At 48.3% G+C, this 18,111-nt stretch overlaps 1 protein-coding gene across 1 annotated transcript in view; it reads left to right on the forward strand.

Moving 5' to 3' along the window:
- APC2 (anaphase-promoting complex/cyclosome 2) overlaps positions 1 to 18,111 on the forward strand; it is a 121,754-nt gene that overhangs the window by 27,588 nt on the left and 76,055 nt on the right. Inside the window, exons 3-6 of the mRNA XM_087400926.1 lie at positions 11,905 to 12,145; positions 12,350 to 12,813; positions 12,931 to 13,002; positions 13,114 to 13,358. Coding sequence (XP_087257052.1) covers positions 11,905 to 12,145; positions 12,350 to 12,813; positions 12,931 to 13,002; positions 13,114 to 13,358 — 1,022 coding nt within the window. The remainder of the gene's footprint in view (positions 1 to 11,904; positions 12,146 to 12,349; positions 12,814 to 12,930; positions 13,003 to 13,113; positions 13,359 to 18,111) is intronic.

Consider the following 18,111-nt stretch of genomic DNA (forward strand, 5'->3'; position numbering starts at 1 on the left):
CTATAAGCCAAATGCAAAGTGCTATGTGCCAAATTTAAATTGCTATGTGCAAAAATCAAATTGCTAAATGTGATAATTGCATATTAAACTAAACCCAAGGAAGGACACATTCCTTGGTCTTATAATTTTTAGAGAGGAAATGTGCCAACTCTCCCCCGATACAAATGTGTGGTTATGTGCTAAATGCAAAGTACTATAGGCCAAATGCAAAGTGCTATGTACCAAATTCAAATTGCTATGATGTTGGAGGTGACTTTAACAACCTAGAGTTTGGGGAAGACAAGCAAAGCGGCGCCTTGTTCTCTGAGATGCAAGCAGCAGAGCGTAGCACCTAGGAGCAGTTCATTTTCATGATCAGTGGCAAAGACCCGTGGAGAGAGCCAGATTTCAGCAGGATACCTGGCAGCCTTCTCTTCTTCTTTGGACAGAGGAGACACGATGGATTGCTAGAGAGATTAGACCGTTTCTATGTTGGGGACTGGGCACTATACAGAGGCGGTTCTACCGGGATTCTAGCAGGTACCACGATGTTAGACCACTCTCCAGTGGTACTTCACTTGGATCAACCCTACCGAGGTCTCCCCCAGAAGGGGGTCCGCATTCCAGAGGACCTCTTGCAGGATGAGGAGATTCAGCAGGTCATGGCAGGGATTTGGGAGCAGTCAGAGATGACACCGTGTGAGGGCTGGGTTGCGTGGGTGGCCGATGCGATTCAGAGGAGCAATGAGGAGCTGCAGGCTCATGCCCTTAGGCGGAGGAGGACCCTTCAAGAGCGTGAGCGGGCTTTGTGGAGAGACCTCGCCTCCATCGAGAGGCTCAGGGAGCAGGATCCAAGTTCTTAGTGGCTTAGTGACAGATTTGAGAGCGCTCGTCTTGAGCTTCAGGACACGGAGTTGCGGCGGGTTGAGTTCTCCTATCACTCCTCTCGGGCTAGATGGGTGTAGCAAGGGGATAGAATGACAAAGCAGTTCTTTCAAACCACTGGGCCCTGATCGGCAGGCACACAGCTATAGCATCTCCGGGACTCGCTGGGCATCATGCACACTGACCCGCAGGAGATTCTGGACATGACCACTGGTTTTTACAGCCAGCTCTTTCAGACGGAGAGGATGACCCTAGCTAATCTTGTGGCCCGAGAGCTAGTTTGGGATCACGTTCCGACAGTAGTCTCGCAGGCCTTATGCAACAGACTTGAGGAGCCTTTCACAGATGAGGAGCTCTGGGAAGCCCTCAAGGCTCTCCCGATCCAGAAGTGCGTGGGTGAGGATGGCTTGACTCCGGCCTTCTTCCGGAATTTCGGGGAGATTATCTCCACCCCTTTCCATTTAGCTTGCTAGGAGATTTTTGACACAGGCCTTCTCCCTCATTCCTTGAGTAGGGGGTGGATTTGTTTGATCCTGAAAGGGGGAGATAGGTCAGACATCCGACAGTGGAGGCCGATCACTCTGCTTGATATTGCATACAAGATCCTCGCCAAGGTCTTGAGTTTGTTGTTACGGCCCCGTCTCAATCCTAGACAACATCTTCACGTTTTGGGAGGCAGTGGATTGGTCCAGGGACGAGTCACAACCGTTGGCCGTCCTTCTCTTGGACTTTGAGAAGGCCTATGACAGGGTGGAGTGGTTTTTCCTAGAGGGCACTATGAGGAGATTGGGTTTCTCAAACAGATGGGTCAGAGGAGTTTCAGTGCTATATGTAGAGAGGTCTAGTCAGATGCTTATCGGAGGACACACAGGTGAGGCCTTTTCTCTCTCTCGCTCGGTCCGCCAGGGCTGCCCACTCGCTCCCTTTCTCTTCTGATTTGTGGCGGAGGCTTTGGGCTACTGTTTGAGATCACAGGTGGCGGGTCTCACAAGGTTGAAGCTCCCAATTAGACAGGAGGAGGAGCTACTTGACTCGGAGTTTGCAGATGACACGGCCTTGTATGTTGAGGGCACCACATCGAGTCTGGAGAGAGTCAGGGGCGCCCTGGCTACTTACTGTGAGGCACGGATTCAACTGGACAAAATCTATAGGTTTCTTCACAGGCTTTGAGGAGACACATGAGATCCGTGAGTGGGGAAGTGACTTTGGCTTCAGATGGATATCGCGGGGCCAGACAGCGAGATACCTCGGATGCCAAGTGGGTATTGACATTACAGCAGAGCAGCAGATTGCCCCGGTCCTTGAGAGTGTTTGGCGCAAGCTTCTTTATTGTAGCTCGGCCAAACTCTCCCTAGCAGGTTGCGTCGTAGCGGCAAACCGGGTTCTTCTTGCCACAGCCTAGTATATCGCCTCCTGCTGGTGCTTTCATAGAGGATGCATTGGGCAGCTCTGACAGTTGGTATGGAACTTTCTTTTTGCAGGTTCAGACGGCACGAGGAACACTAGGGCTCGAGTAGCTTGGCAGACGGTGATGATGCTGCAGGCACTGGGAGGCTTGGGTGTCATTGATCCAGAGATGCAGAGCACGGTCCTTCTGGGCAAGTTGGTGGTTCGTGGCCTCACCCCAGGTGCAGAGCCTTGGAAGCTCCTCTTACAGCGAGGGCTTTTGAGGAACGCCCCACGCACTGGGGGACAGTGGCAGCCTTCACATAGATGGATCTTCTCAGAGGCTCCCCTTACGGGGAATGACTCCTCCTTGATGAGGAGTCTTCATAGAGTATGGTAGAGACTGGAGACAGAGGCGAGGCTTGACGCCCTAGCGCATCTGCAAGGGACAGGGCAACGGATGGGTGAGATTGACTTAGCCATTCCTGAGTCCTGGTGGGAAGGACTTCACGTTTGGAGAGACAGCAGATGGTTGGGGCAGTTTTTCCGTACTGGTGTTTCCTTGAGGATGTTAATGCGGCGCGGCAGCACGCACCATGGCTTCTTCCGTGTAGGACCTGGAGGCCTACTTCAGCCACTCACTGAGAGAGACCCCGAGATGGATGGGGATCTTGATGGGATTCACTGGTAGATGATCAGAGTGGTAGGGCGTTTGGGGAAGGAGTGGCACATTGATCCTCCCAGTATCTCTCAGCAGGACGCCTCTAGATGGCACCTTTGGTTGTGGGAGGGTAGACCCCTGAGGGAGGTCCAGTGGGATCCGGGAGAGTGGTTTTGGCCCTCCAAGGGCGGTCTAGCTGAGCCGGTGGATGAGGTGCCCTTCTTTTCTTACACCACACGGATTGGCAGGAGGCTTCAGATGGACTCGTTGAGGTGGACCCCCTCGAGGGAGAGACATTGGGTAACCTAGAGAGTGCCCCGGGATGTTCGCTCCAGGTTTGGACGCGGTTGTGGTCCAGCTTGCGGTCGAGGAAGATCTCATACTTCTTCTGGTTGGCCGCCCACGGAGGCTTGCCCATTGGATCGTGGTTGGAGCATATGCGAGTGGAGGGGCAGTGCCATTGTTGCTCTGATGGTGTCCTGGAGGCTATCCCACATTGCCTGTGGAGCTGTCGTAGCGTAGGCTGCAGTGAGGATTTGGATGGGAGCCCTCACAGAATCCATTCTACCTACATGGCTCTCATCCAATGCTCATTGTCTTGAACCTCCTCAAAACTGCATGGTTCTTCTGTATCATACAGGGAACTCATCCAAGCTGTATACATAAAGTTTGCTCCATTTGTCCCTCTTGAACCACTGTCAGTTCTACTAGAGAAAGACGTGGCTGTACACTGAATCTCATAGTCACATGAAAACCCGTTTCGTCGTCCTCTTTGAAACCTGGAAACGTGAAACAGACGAAACGTTTCAAAATAGGACGAAATGTTCTCAATGAAACCTTTGTTTCGCTCAAATCAAAATAAACATTTTTGCCCCGCTTTTTCTAGAATTTAAGGTGTTTATGTTTTGAATTTCCTTTTAGTATCTTGACTTATATTTCTCTTTGTTCACTCTAACTTAAATATAACATATCTTTTTGTCCTTATAAGGGTATATATATTAAGTATCAATTCGAAACCTATCCGTTTGATCTGACAACACGAAACGAAACGAAACAAAACTTGTTGAAACAACGAAACAGACGAAACGTTTCTTGTGACTATGACACTGATGCACAATTCTTTCCTTCAAGAATTATTTGAAGACATCTGACATGTATTCCCCCCCTCTGTTTATTTTCAAACTTGCACTTTGCACCTAGACTCATTCTCAGCCATAGCAACAAATTTCTTGAAGCACTGAAAGACATTTTCTTTCAAGAAAAACTTTCTGTCCCCTCTTTTGGGAAAAGAGGCTTGGCTGTCATGTTTTAAGATGATAAGTGCATTGTTAGGAGTTATTGTAGAGACATGGGATGGTACATGATATGCTTGCTTTGGAGACTCCTCTTGGACATGTGTGTGTTGGGAAGGTCACCTCCCCATCTGTAAGCCCCCATATGAGGAGAGCATGGGGGAGGTAGACCAAGGGATATTGGGGCTGCCACATGGGCAGCACACAGAAAGGGCAGAGGTTGCCACATGGGCAGCACATAGTCTGCCATGTAGGCAGCTGTCAAAGCAGGAATTCATGGGCCTGCAAAAGAGGCCCACAGGTGGTGGCATAGGCAGGTTGGAGGCGCCTGCGTGGTGGGCTATCTGGCATAGGAGATGGCGCAGAAGGGCGGGGCAGACCAGCAGATTGGGTCGGCCACATGGAGGCCAGGTGGAGCAGCAAAGGGGGCTGCTAGTGGGCAGTGGCATGCCTTATATAGGGCTGGGCCCTTGCCTTGATTGGAGGGCCAAGGCCCTAGAAGTGTGGGACAAAGGGCCCCGGTTTTAGAGCCCTTAAAGGGCTGGACCAGCAGCAGACTGGTCGGCCAGTATGAAGCTGACTGGTCGGTTTTTATGACAGGCCCCTGGGCCTATAAAAGGAGGGCCTCCAGCCCTCATAAATCATCACTTGGAGCAGCAGTTCAGGGAGCAGAAGGAGCAGCAGATCAGCCACCTGCGGGCCTCTATCCAGGAGGATTCAAGTGGGTTGTAGAGCTGCAGACCTAGCTCAGAGTGCTGCCCACCTAGGCTGGTGCAAAGACAGCAAGGTGGAAGGGATCTGGACAGATAGTCTACAGAAGCTCGAGGTGGAGCACGCGGGCTCGAGTCTAGAGATAGCTAGCAGATAGGAGAAGTACCTTGTGGTAAGATCAGAGGACCACACCATTGGTGGGACTCTGGATCTATCTCTTTTGTATTGTGTCCATAGCTTTGGACGAAAATATATTATTTTGGTGGTTTCTCTATCTGGCTGGTTCAGTATCTATTGATGAGTCTGCACATCTATTTCATGCACATAAGTTAAGAAGTTTGTGATTCCACACTCCACACCACACTGTGTGAGCTCCTGGGCTTTTCTATCAGTCTTCCGCTGTGCGTACCCTCTGTTGGGTAATTTCTAACAGTGTGAAGGGTGCATATTGATAGAGAAAAGGACTATCAAATAGTCACTACAGGAACTTTAAATCAGGGTTTGTACGAGGGTTCACAAGATCCCTGATAGTGATCATGAGCAAGCCTCGAGCTCCCCATCACAGGTTGTATCGGGGGTGTATTTCATGATGTATTCAAATTTTGGTCTCATAGGTAGTTGTCGGCCTTCTACACCAGGGTACCTACAGCCTTCTTTCTTTCTCGCATGAGGGTACCAACGTTAATAAGGCTTTCTTTCGTTCTTTCTTTCTTTCTTTCTTTCTCGCACGAGGCTACCTACAGATTCACCTTTTGTTGGAAAGGTCACCTCCCCATCTGTAAACCCCCATATGAGGAGAGCATGGGGGGGGGGTGGACCTGGGAACTGATGGAAGGCCACATAGGCAGCACTATGGCTGCCATGATAGCAGAGATCAAAGAGGAAAAGGAAAGTACCTGGACGCATCAGAGTGGCTGCAACACATGGCGTCAAGACCATGGCAGATGGCGATGCATACATGGCGTGGATCTGGCCTGGAAGAGGCTGATCTGAAGCAGCAGACATGGCGTGGTATTCTAGAGGAAAGTCGCCTACAAGGAGGGGTCTTGGGCGAGGTATATGAACAGGTTAAGGGCCCTGCAAGATGGCCTGCGAGCATTGCAGGGAAGGGAGGGGCTGCAGTGGGCAGCACCCTGCCCTTATATAGGGCCAGGAAGCTGGTCAGACACATAGGCCAGCCCACAGCCCCATGCATAGAGGGGAGGGGAGGGGGGGGGGGGGGCTGGCACACAAAGCAAGGGGGCTGGGCCCCCACTTAAAGGCAGGGGGCACACAGCCCAAGAGAAGCTGCCGACAGCCCCAAATAAAGGGCATGTGGGGGCGGTTTTAGGGGCAGACTGAGTCGTCCAGAAGGCCTGCTCCAGTCAGCTACTTCAAGGGACCCTTTGGGCCTAAAAAATGAGGCATTAACAGTATCCAGCAGTCAGCAAGAGTGAGTAGACAGGAGCAGCCAAGCAAGCCTCTCCCTTGGGCCTGAACACTGGACGTGAGGGTGAGCGAGAGGTGTGCTGCAGACTGAGTTTACAGGGCTGAACCTTAAGCTGTCTGTCAGGGCAGCAAGAAGCTGAGACGGAGAGTCTACATATGCTCGAGGTGGAGCACGCGGGCTCAAGTCTAAAGATATCCGGCAGATAGTAGAAGTACATGGTGGTAAGATCAAGGGACCATGCTCTGGTGGGACTTTGGATCTGCCTGTCTTTTGTATTGTGTCCATAGCTTTGGACAGAAATATATATTCTTTTGGTAGCTTCTATATCTGGCTGGTTGATTGTCTATTGATGAGTCTGCACATCTATGTGATGCACATAAGTTTAAGAAGTTTGTGACTCCACTCACACACACACACTGTATGAGCTCCTGGGCTATTCTATTAGTCTTTTGTTGTGCGTACCCTCTGTTGGTCGATTTCTAACATGGTATTAGAGCCCAAGTAGGAGGCTCACAAGTATGGGAGCTTGAAGGCAAGGACCTTGGTGAAGGACGGCCCCGATTGAGAAGCTCTTGGGAATCGACTTCCACGATTGGAGGACAGTGCCCTTGTGAGAAGGAGGGTGACTCAGGTTCAGTGATGAGGACACTTCCACGAAGAGGAGGCAGAAGAAGAAGTGCTTTTATTGTGACACGCCATGCCATTTTGCGAAGGATTGCAGAAAGAAGAAGGCGGATATAAAAACAAGGAGTCGTCGTCCGACTCTGATTTAGAGGGTGACACAAAAGCCAAAGCTAATGTGGCAATCAGAGAACTGTTCTTGGTGACATCTCTATCTGTTACTGAGATGTTTGACATTGAGATGTGGACTGACGAGGAGTCAGAAACCTTTGTGAAGAAGAAGGACATCATGGAGTGCTTTGAATCTTCAAGGTATATGGCTGTTGATACTCACATGAGGGTGGATTCCATGGAGTACCCTAGGGTTTCATGTTCAGATGGATAATGTAATTCAGAAGGAGGTAGTACAGGATTGCACAGGTTATTGGTATGTGCCTCGATGAGGTGCATGGTTTGCTTTCAGAGCAAGCACACAGGCAGTACGACGATCTAGTATGCACTTGATATTCTTAATTTGAGCCTTTATATCATGTTGTGCAGAGAATTTGCTCTTCATATATCTCAGGTAATGCGAGATTGGAAGGAATGGGCCTTCTTCGAAGGTAGAAGGGGAAGTGTGGGTGCTTCTTCAAATCTCGGACACAGATTGCTGGAAGGTGATAGACAAGGTGTACTGAAGCCAGAAGAGTACCTGCTTGAGAGCTCAGTGAGATTGCGTGGTCTAGGTTATGTGGATATATTCTTGGGATTTCATTTCTCGAGATGGTTTTTTTGTTGTGGACCTTGCCAAAGGAAGGACGGGGTTGAAACAGACCCTCAGAGCATGGTGCTTGGAAGACTTCACTCATTATGAGGGGGACAACTGGAAGATCGTGGCGTTTGGATTGCTCGAGTTCGAAGGCGGGAACGTGACTGAAGGTGTTGGTGCCAGGAGGTGCTACTAGAGATGGACCTATGTACCAGGATGGTGTGCGGAAGCGGAAGCAGACTTGGTGGAGCAAGAGCCATTGGATGAAAAGCCAGCAAAAGACTTCGACATCGGAATGTTCCAGAGGACTATGACCAGGGAGTTACTAGAGCATCGTCATCGATGTGTTGGCATTGGGCTGAGATGTGTCGGTGAAAGGCGGTGTTGGAAAGGTCACCTCCCCATCTGTAAGCCCCTATATGAGGAGAGCATGGGGGGGTGGACCTGGGAACTGATGGAAGGCTACTTGGGCAGCACTATGGCTGCCATGAGGGCAGAGATCAGAGAGGAAAAGGAAAGTACCTGGATGCATCAAAGTGGCTGCAGCACATGGTGTCAAGACCATGGCAGATGGCGATGCATACATGGCATGGATCTTGCTTGGAAGAGGCTGATCTGAAGCAGCAGACATGGCGTGGTATTCCAGAGGAAAGTTGGCTACAAGGAGGGGTCTTGGGTGAGGTATATGAGCAGGTGGAAGGGCTTGCAAGATGGCCTTGTTGGAAAGGTCACCGCCCCATCTGTAAGCCCCCATATGAGGAGAGCATGGGGGGGGGATAACCTGGGAACTGAGAATGCCACATGAGCAGCAGCATGGCTGCCATGGGGGCAGAGATCAGGGAAAGAAAGAGGCACCTGGAGGGAACCTCGTGGCTGCAACAGATGGCGCCTTGAATGGACAGAAGCTGCAGCAAGCCAGGGCAGGGATGGTGGCTTTGGATGGCCAGCCATCTGACCATAGGAGTGCCAAAGATTGGGGCCCAATGAGGGCCGACCTTAGGGCCTGGCAGCAGCACCACAAAGCCCCTTATATAGGGCAGGAGAGCCAGCCAACCAGGCCGACCAGCAGGTCGACTGGTTAGGGCTGATCAGGCTGACTAAGTCGACCTGCAAGAGGGGCTGGGCCCCTGCATAGAAATGAGGGCAAAAGCCCCAGTTTTAAAGGCACCAAGGGGGTTGGTTTTTGGGACAGACCAAGGCGGCCAGGGAGGGGCTGACTTAGTCGGCTATTGCCCCTCTCCTGGTCGGTTATTTTGGGCAGGGCTGGGGCCTATATAAAGAGGGCCTCCAGGCCCTCATATATAATCTTTGGAGCAGCCTTTAAGGTGCAGAAAGGAAAAACACCAGCAGCAACAGTTGGGCCTCATCCTGGAGGTGAACTTGGCTGGAGACCTGCAGACTTAGCTCACTCATTGGCAGCTCACCTAGGCTCGTTTGCAGACAGCAAGGTGGAAGAGATTTAGACGGAAAGTCTACATACGCTCGAGGTGGAGCACGCGGGCTCAATTCTAGAGATATCCGGCAGATAATAGAAGTACCTTGTGGTAAGATCAAAGGACCACCCTCTGGTGGGACTTTGGATCCATCTCTCTTTTGTTGTGTTCATAGTTTTGGACGGAAATATTTTGTTTTGGTAGCTTTTATATCTGGCAGGATTATTGTCTATTGATGAGTCTGCACATCTATGTGATGCACGTAAGTTAAAGAAGTTTGTGATTCCACTCCCCACACACAGTGTGAGCTCCTCGGCTATTCTATCAGTCTTCCGCTGATCGTACCCTCTGTTGGTCGATTTCTAACAGGCCTGGCAGCAGCACATGTGTTGCAGAGAAGGGAGGGGCTGCAGTGGGCAGCACCCTGCCCTTATATAGGGTCAGGAAGCTGGTCGGCCACAGGACAGCCCACAGCCCCATGCATAGAGGGGAGGCCGGGGGGGGGGGGGGGGAGGGGCACACAAAGCAAGGGGGCTGGGCTCCCTCTTAAAGGCAGGGGGCACACAGCCCAAGAGAAGCTGCCCACAACCCCAGATAAAGGGCATGTGGGGGCAGTTTTAGGGGCAGACTGAGTCGGCCAGAAGGCCTGCTCCAGTCGGCCACTTCAAGGGGCCCTTTGGGCCTATAAAAGGAGGCACTTGGGCCTCATAACATTATCCAACAGTCAGCAAGAGTTAGCAGACAGGATCAGCCAGCAAACCTCTCCCTTGGGCTTGAACACTGGAGTGAGCCAGAGGTGTGCTGCAGACTGAGTTCACAGGGCTGAACCTTAGGTTTGTCTATCAGGGCAGCAAGAAGCTGAGATCTGGACAGAGAGTCTACATACGCTCGAGTTGGAGCATGCGGGCTCAAGTCTAGAGATATCCGGCATATAGTAGAAGTACCTGGTGGTAAGATCAAAGGACCATGCTTTGGTGGGAATTTGGATCTCTCTCTCTTTTGTATTGTGTCCATAGCTTTGGATGGAAATATGTATTCTTTTGGTAGCTTCTATATCTGGCTGTTTCATTGTCTATGCAAATCTATGTGATGCACTTAAGTTTAAGAAGTTTGTGATTCTACTCACACACACACACAGTGTGAGCTCCTGGGCCATTCTATCAATCTTGCGCTGTGTGTACCCTCTGTTGGTCAATTTTTAACACCTTTGCCATGCAACATGGATCACTATGGGAGAGCTTAGGACTTCATCTCACCAATTCTTGATCGAGGCAAATCGTACGGTTGTAGCAACCCGACATCGTGGAGATCTAAGGCTTCGCACGCTTTGCGACACATAGGAGGCGGAGATAGAGGAGCATGTCTTGAGGGATTGCCTTAGATACTATGAGATCCTGGGAAGATACGACTATCTCTTACACAGATATGGTGAAGCATTGATTACCCATACTAGAGTTGTGCTACACTACGCATGTATGAGGTTACCGGACTCAAGTTGAGACTCATTAGACTTGTCATGATCAAATAGCAAGAGATCATAGACTTGTTCTTCATAGGAAAAGTTGTCACAAGACGCCATGACCGTAACCCCGGTTTCCAGTCACGTTGGACTAGCATGGGACTGGACATTGGTCCTGCGAGCACCTGCCTCATTCAAAATACCATCATTGCTGCATCATGGCGTCAAGCGGGTTCACATTGCCCATGACAACTCCCTACGGAGAGAAGTTGAGGATGCCAACAATAGATCTCAGACATGTTCCAGAGACATCGAGACTTCCTATTGGACCAAGGTGGATCTCAGACTACTCATGATAGACACATGATACTTGACACATGCTAGAACATGACATGAACTACTCTAGATGTCAAGATGCCTCATGATCTTGATGCCTCATGATACTCGACACATGCTAGGACATGACATGAACCATTCATGATATCAAGATGCCTCATGATACTTTGGAGAGAACATGGAGCAACCTAGGCTCGGATACTATATTGGAGTAAAGGGGTGAGAGGGAGAATAGTGTAGAGACTAACTTTACACTATATAAGAATGAAGAACAAAAGGTATTTATACAATTGAGTGGATAGGGTTAGGTCCCATCGCCCGTTCTCTTATTTGAAAGGAGAATGGGTTCGGTTTGCTTCTGGTCTCCATCTTCCCTTTCTCCTGCCCATACTCCCTCTCTCATTACTTTTTCTTTTTCAATGCAATATACTTTTCTCTAAATTTTTAATTATCGAGAGTGCAGTCTCTTTGTACAGTTTACTGTGTAATGGAAGTCTTGTATTGATGTTGCTTTGAGGGTCTCCACTATTTTTTAAACTCTTTTATTTGTTTACAGTAACTTACAGGGGTTTTTCACAAATGCTTACTATGCAAGAGTATTTAATGGTCACTAGCAAAGCAAACTGTTCTTTTCATCGTCTGATTAATCTATAATTAATCAGCAACAGATCCAATGGTATCCGTTACTTCTGAGCATACAGCAGGAAGCCAATTAATGAATCTCCCGGATTGTTACTGAGAAATTTGGCTACATATTGTAGCTCTTAATATTCACACTAGTGTAGGTTTCGGCATCTCTGTCCCAAATGCAGATATCCACAGCCAATTGCTTCAAGGGTTTCCATATTTTAATGTAGTGATAAAGCTATGAATGGATTCTATTGTGCCATGCAGATTACTTGGGCCAGTGCAAAAATGTTTGGACATCTAGATCTCTAGTTATTGACTTCAACCATTCCTGCAGTTGTGCGACTGGATACAATCTACACTTCCCCAAGCACTTGAGGATGTTTGTGTCGCCAAGTCTTATCAAGAGGAATGCTTAGCTGTCCTGGTGCATGCACTTCAGGCTCACACTGGGGAGTTCAATCGTTGCAAAAGGGGCCAGGTTACCCCAGGTTCAGAAATCGGTGATGGTTTATGCTCAAAATATCAAACTTCTGTCACAGCTCTGCTTCTAACAAGTGCTCCCAAACACTTTATTGGTGCGTTTTTGGAGTTTTGAACTTAGCTTTCTTAATTGGTGTAAGCTGCACAGCATGACTAGTCTTCAATTTACATTTATTGGACTGTTTGTTAACTCCAGAGGTGAAGGCTAGCAATGATCACCTTTACATAAAATTGTAGACAGTATATTTGTGCAGTTCTTGAGGATGCTAACTGATGCACACTCGATATGGAAGCTGCAGAGGTTCTGAAGATATACTTCAAAGCACGATTGGAAGATTTCAGTAGTGTGGCAAACAAGCATGCATCGCTCTCTAGAGAGAGAAGTGACTCAGGTAAAGATGGTGATGAGTCTCAAGCTGAAGCAGGCTACAATAGTGAGATTGATGAACCAGAAGACATTCTTAGCAGCAGGCGTACCTCGGGGTTTGGGGAGGACATGGAAATAAATGGAAACTGCAGTCCTTTCTGCACTCCAGATGGTAAAGGTGAGGATCAAGCTGGGGTGCAAGACATGGAAGACATCGTCTTCTGCTCTCCTAACAATGCAAGGCTGGGGGTTGGTGGAAGTTTGCTGGAGGCTGCTGAACTTGCAGGCTCTTCCTGGGTCACAGAGGTTTCTAGTGTGGTTCGGAATTTACAACAGCTAGGATTTGCTGCCATGACTGAAGAAGCATGTGCTTCTGCTGTATACTCTCTTCTTAAAGTAAGCCCGTGGTTTCTTCCTTTCCTTATCCTTTCACCACTGCAGTCTAGTTTGCGTTTTCCATTCTGCGAAATATCCTTGCAAACTCAAGCTGCTTGTTGCCTGTATGGTTTGCAGGACAAAATTCACTCTGTTGCTACAAAGCATTATGAGAAACCTGTCCTCCTTCGAATTCGACGATGGATTAAGGTTTTCCTCTTTCCTTTCTTGGAAGGGGGTGGCAAAAAGCTGATGGTCCAACCTAAGCGCTGCAGTGACAAAGTATAACTTGATGTATGACCAATAGCTGTGTTTCTGCAGGCCATCCCTCTGCAGTTTTTGCATGTAGTATTGGCTTCGAGTGCTCCAGTGAGACAAGATAGTACAGATTCTTATGTGCTACCCTCCCCTCTTGCTTCTTCCACTTTTGGAAGATTGGGTGGGAGTAAAGAAGCACATGAAAGAGCTATCAGGTGGCATTTGCGCCTTGAATTCTTTGCATATGAGACATTGGGAGATCTGAGAATTAGTGAGCTTTTTGACATTATTGTTGACTATCCTGAAAGGTGAGTCTATTACACACCTACGCAGGTCACCCACTCTTTTCCTTCTTCCACCCCTCCTCTTTCCTTCTTTCCCTTCCTTTCCCTGGTTTATTTTGTTCTGGGAATGGTTGTCAGTAAGTTACAATCTCTGTTTTTGGAAACACTCCAAACACCCATTGCCATGCTTTTAGAGTAGCATTTTGTATCATTGGTTTAGATTGTTTATGTGTATGGACTTTAGATGCATTCTTTGTAGTTTAATTGGGATGGAAGCATTACTCATGATGACCAAAAGTTTACATCTGGGGCTTTGTTTTTCTTTTCTTTCTGGGATCTGATATCCAATTTCTTTCTTCAGCCAACCTGGAATTTTGTGCCTCATTATTTCTATACCTGAAGACACTGATCGCTAATGACTGATGTGACATCTCTCTTCCTCTCTTCATTCAACCACATCAGTGATCAGTGAACAGACTGGAGACAGCCATGTTATGGGCATGATGGTCGCTTGCATGCTGCCACAGGAAGACGTGTACATGACAGGTTTCTATATGCCAATTTTGAGGGTTAATTGGCTTGGAGCTTGCTTGTAGGGTCATAATATGGGTAACATCCCTAAGTGTGGGGCCTTGACCTGCTTGAAGTGTAACATGCAATGGTGATCTGATCGTGTAATCACAGCAAGACCTTCTTTAAACCTTTAGTGAAGAATTAGTGTTATGCACCATAGAGAGAGTGTTGAGAAACCATGCTCAACATCATGTATTTGATATGTGCACAACACTAACCCAATAGAGTGCTATAAAGGAAAGGGTTAGATGCCGTAACTCTAGCCCTAAAAGGGTTTGTATATATTCTACAATTTCAACTAAATCTAGTGTACAGTTAGTCATTTGTGGTGTGCTCTCTAGCTATGCCCTCTCTCCTCATCTCCACTCTTCTCCTCTCCCCTCTCATATTTTGTCATGGTATCAGAGATGGTTCTGCCTTCCGCTAAGGTGCCATCTTTGTGAGAGTATGTGAGAGCGATTGTGAGGTCGAGAGATTGAGAGTTCTTGAGTGTTCTCTTCCGTGAGAGACTTCCGTTCATGTGAAGAATTTTTGTCCATTGGTGAGAGATTTCCGTCATAGAAAGATTTAGATTCATTCTTCACTTCATTCTTGAGATTTTGTTGTGAGAGAAATTGAGTTCTCATTACATTATGAGAGAAATCTGCTCATTGCATTGATAAATTTAGATCATTGAAAGAAATTGTGAGAGGATTTGCATTGAAAGAGAGAGATGTGGAGAGACTAAGGAGAGATCTCTACTCTCCTATCGTGCTTTGAACAAAGACTTTTTGAGAGAGTGACTACTCTGCACAAGCTCAACCCCTGATCCATGTGTCTGAGAAGCCAAAACGAGTAAGTATGCCCTCCGGAAAGCCCCAGTCTACCCTGTCATAAGATTTCTCAAAGTCCAAGAGTAGAATGGCCAGCCTTTGGCCATTATGCATGGCCCAATCCGAAGCCTCCCAAAATAAGAAGATGTTATCAAAGATGCTCCTACCATGCACAAAACCTGTTTGTGTATAATGAATGAGATCTGGAAGACAGGGGTGCAAACGAAGGTTGATAGCTTTAGCTGGGATTTTATTCAAGGTACCGAGCAAGGTAATCGGTCTCCACTGAGACACTAAATTCCTGCAACCCCCTTTCGGAATCAAATGAATGAGGCCCTCCGTAAGTGAGTCTGGCATCTCACCCGAGTCCCATACACCCTGATCCCAAAAAATAATAAAAAATAAGGGGGTAAGTCCATCGAACCAAGACACTTGCCCTTGTGAAGGGCAGAAAGAGCAGTCCCGAACTCTACGTTGGTGAAGGGTGCATCAAGTGAAACAGTCGTATCCCTTGTCACCAACCCCGGTAAGTGCCGCCAAATAACCACTCTAGCATCATTTGTGGCCTGAGTGTCAGGATCTGTTGTAAGAAAGGAGGCATAGAAATCGGTGGCAACCTGCAAGATGGCATTTGGATGTGTCTGAAGAACTCCGCTTGAGTCAACAAGCTGTGAGATGCTCTCCGTACTATGTCTGGGGCCAAGAGTAGAGAAGAACTGCTTGTTGACCCTACCTCCCGTTTGAGTCCAAAATGACTCTCCGGCATGAAAGATATACTCTGCTCTTTGATCTAATAGTGACTGCTTTTGAGCCCCTGCTGCTGCAAGGCGCTCCTGAATCCAAGCCTCTGTAGGCCTCTTTTGCTCCTTCCTCTGGAGGGCAGCCAATTGCTGGCGGATACCTATCTCACACCTGAGGATCTCACCCCTCCTGATACGAGCAACTGAAAGATAAAAATCACTAATATCAGAGAGGGCTGCGGCTAAGTTTGAAGGAGAAAGCTGCTCATTCTGCAAATGAGATACCCAGGTCCTCAAAACTGTCTCTGTAAGGCCCTCCTCTGTATAGAAAGAATCTGGAATCCTAACACTGGCAGAGCAGCGCCTCACATGGGAGTCTGAGACCATCAAAACCATTGGAAAATGATCCGAAGTGGACACCCTAGCTGCAATGCAAATAGTACGACCTCTGTCCAGAGCCCAATCATCCACATAAAATTTTGTCAATCCGTGCATGTATAGGCATCTGCAATCTCCTGTTCGACCAAGAAAACAAGAGAGAAAGTGGCTGAGTGTGAAAAGCATCATCGTGCCAAGCATCCCTATCACTGTACTGAAAAAGAAAGGCATCCCACGCTGCTCTCTCTAGGAAGTGAATGCCACGTTCTCTACCATCCCTTTTGTCTGAGGGCATTTCAACCATGTTGAAATCGCCTCCTATAATCCAAGCATCTGCAATATGTGAACGCAATATGTGAACAAGAGAGCAGTTCCTTCCACAAAAGAACACGATCCCCTCTAGAATTGGGTGCATACAGGTTTAAAAGACCAACCTTATGTCCACCAATCAAAAGTAAAATCCACTGAGCTCTGGAAGGGACTATGATCCCGTGTCCAATCACCAAGGGGAGTATAGAAGAAGAAACATAAATGCAAGTACCTCCCTTGCTGCCCAAGGCGGGTGACCAAAAAGTATGGCCTGAAAGAAGCTTAACCGACTTGGCACAATCCCTGACATTTAATTTGTGTTCTTGAATCATCAGAATGTCCATGGGACTCCCCAGTAACACCTGAATTAAGTTGGTTATGAATTAGTTGTCTGCGGTGGCGATGAGGTACACCTCCGAGGCCCTGAACGTTCCAACTGACAATCCTCATCTACAAGAGGAGGTCAGATGGAATATCCTATGCGACCTGGTTGCAGAGAAAGCCCTCTCCTGCGAAAATTTCCTCCTATCAAGAGGAGGGAAGTCGATTGGGGAAAGCTCACCCACACCTGCTAAGGGGAAAACTCTGTCCACGGATTTCTGAAAGATGTGCTCCCCGAGCGTAGAGGGTATAAACTCCTCCTTTGTTTCAAACTGAGCCAAATCTGCTAGAACTGAAAATTAATTCCTATGAAGTACCTCTGGTGCAGGAGTGCGAAGGAGCCCTGTAGAAGGAGTGGAACCAATAACCTCCTTACATCTGTCAGGTGTAGACATACGTGTAAGAAAAAAAGGGGGCTGTCGCGGCATGACCTCTACATGAATCTTCATGACCTCAGCCACAACTTTGGCATTGTTCTCAAGTAAGTCACGGGTCTCTGCAGAAAGGTTCTCCCTAGGTGAGCGCTCCTGAACATGAACAGGGACAGGAGCAGTCTCATCTGCACATGGAACCAGGACATGAATGTCTCATGCCTGAAGAAACGGGTCCGTGTCCCCATTAGTGGTAGCGTGAGGTACTGGCTCCCCAACTTTGACAGGCACCCAATGGAGGACGACCGAAGCAGGACATGTTGACTGTCCTGTCCGCGCTCTAGAAGTACCAGGACGAGAGGTTGATGGTCCTGGCTGTGAAGTACAAGGTCTAGCAGCGCATGAGGTGGTAGGAACTGGTTGTGATGAAGGTCCAGGTTGGGTGAAGCTATAAGGCGCACTCGTGGATCTTTTTGGTCTTTTCTTTTTCCTTGGGCTATCTCTAGCAAAGTGCCCAAGGGTCTTGCAAATCCTACACTGATCTAGTCTCCCTGCAATCTCGACTCTCTGTCTGAAGAAGGAGCCGTCTAGACGCTAAAGCATAATGTGGTCATTCGAGATGTTAGGGTCAGAGACAATGACTATAACACGTGGTACCCCATCGGACTTGACTGCCTCTACTGCTGAAGTAGGCATCTCAGGGAGAGGGGGGACCTTAGTAACCACTCCAAAGGCGGCTCCAATGGAATGTAGCAGTCGATGGTACACCTGAGGAAGGCCTAGAAATCTGATGAAGAGTGACGTCGTCTGGCTGTCCTCCTCCACAGGATCAAACCCCAAAGAAAAAGGGATAAAAAAAATCCTCCTGGAGCCCAGTGCTAACGAGCTAGCCTGTAGCAATGTACATGCTACCTGCGAGGAGTCCAAAATAATCTGGAAGAAACCTCGGTCAAGCAGATGAACATCTGTGAAGGGCCCTACGAGGTCTCTAGGTAGAGTGGCGAGCATCCAGTCCTTGGCCTGTAACTTGGAATGGTGGGACTCATGGATGCGAGCAAAGAGCAATGTCGAGCTCTCCTGTTCAGTATCTTTTTTGAGCTGTTGCAACTCGTCTTTTGAGAAAGTGATGGTTTTCGCCCGGTGGAAGCGGGCAAGGATTGACTGAAGGCAGGGCCATCGTCAATCAAGGTGTGAAGGCTGACTCGAACACAAA

This window comes from Dipteris shenzhenensis, chromosome 29, assembly GCF_047967505.1.
Source record: "Dipteris shenzhenensis isolate YYH24624 ecotype China chromosome 29, Dip_SZ_1.0, whole genome shotgun sequence".
NCBI lineage: Eukaryota > Viridiplantae > Streptophyta > Polypodiopsida > Gleicheniales > Dipteridaceae > Dipteris > Dipteris shenzhenensis.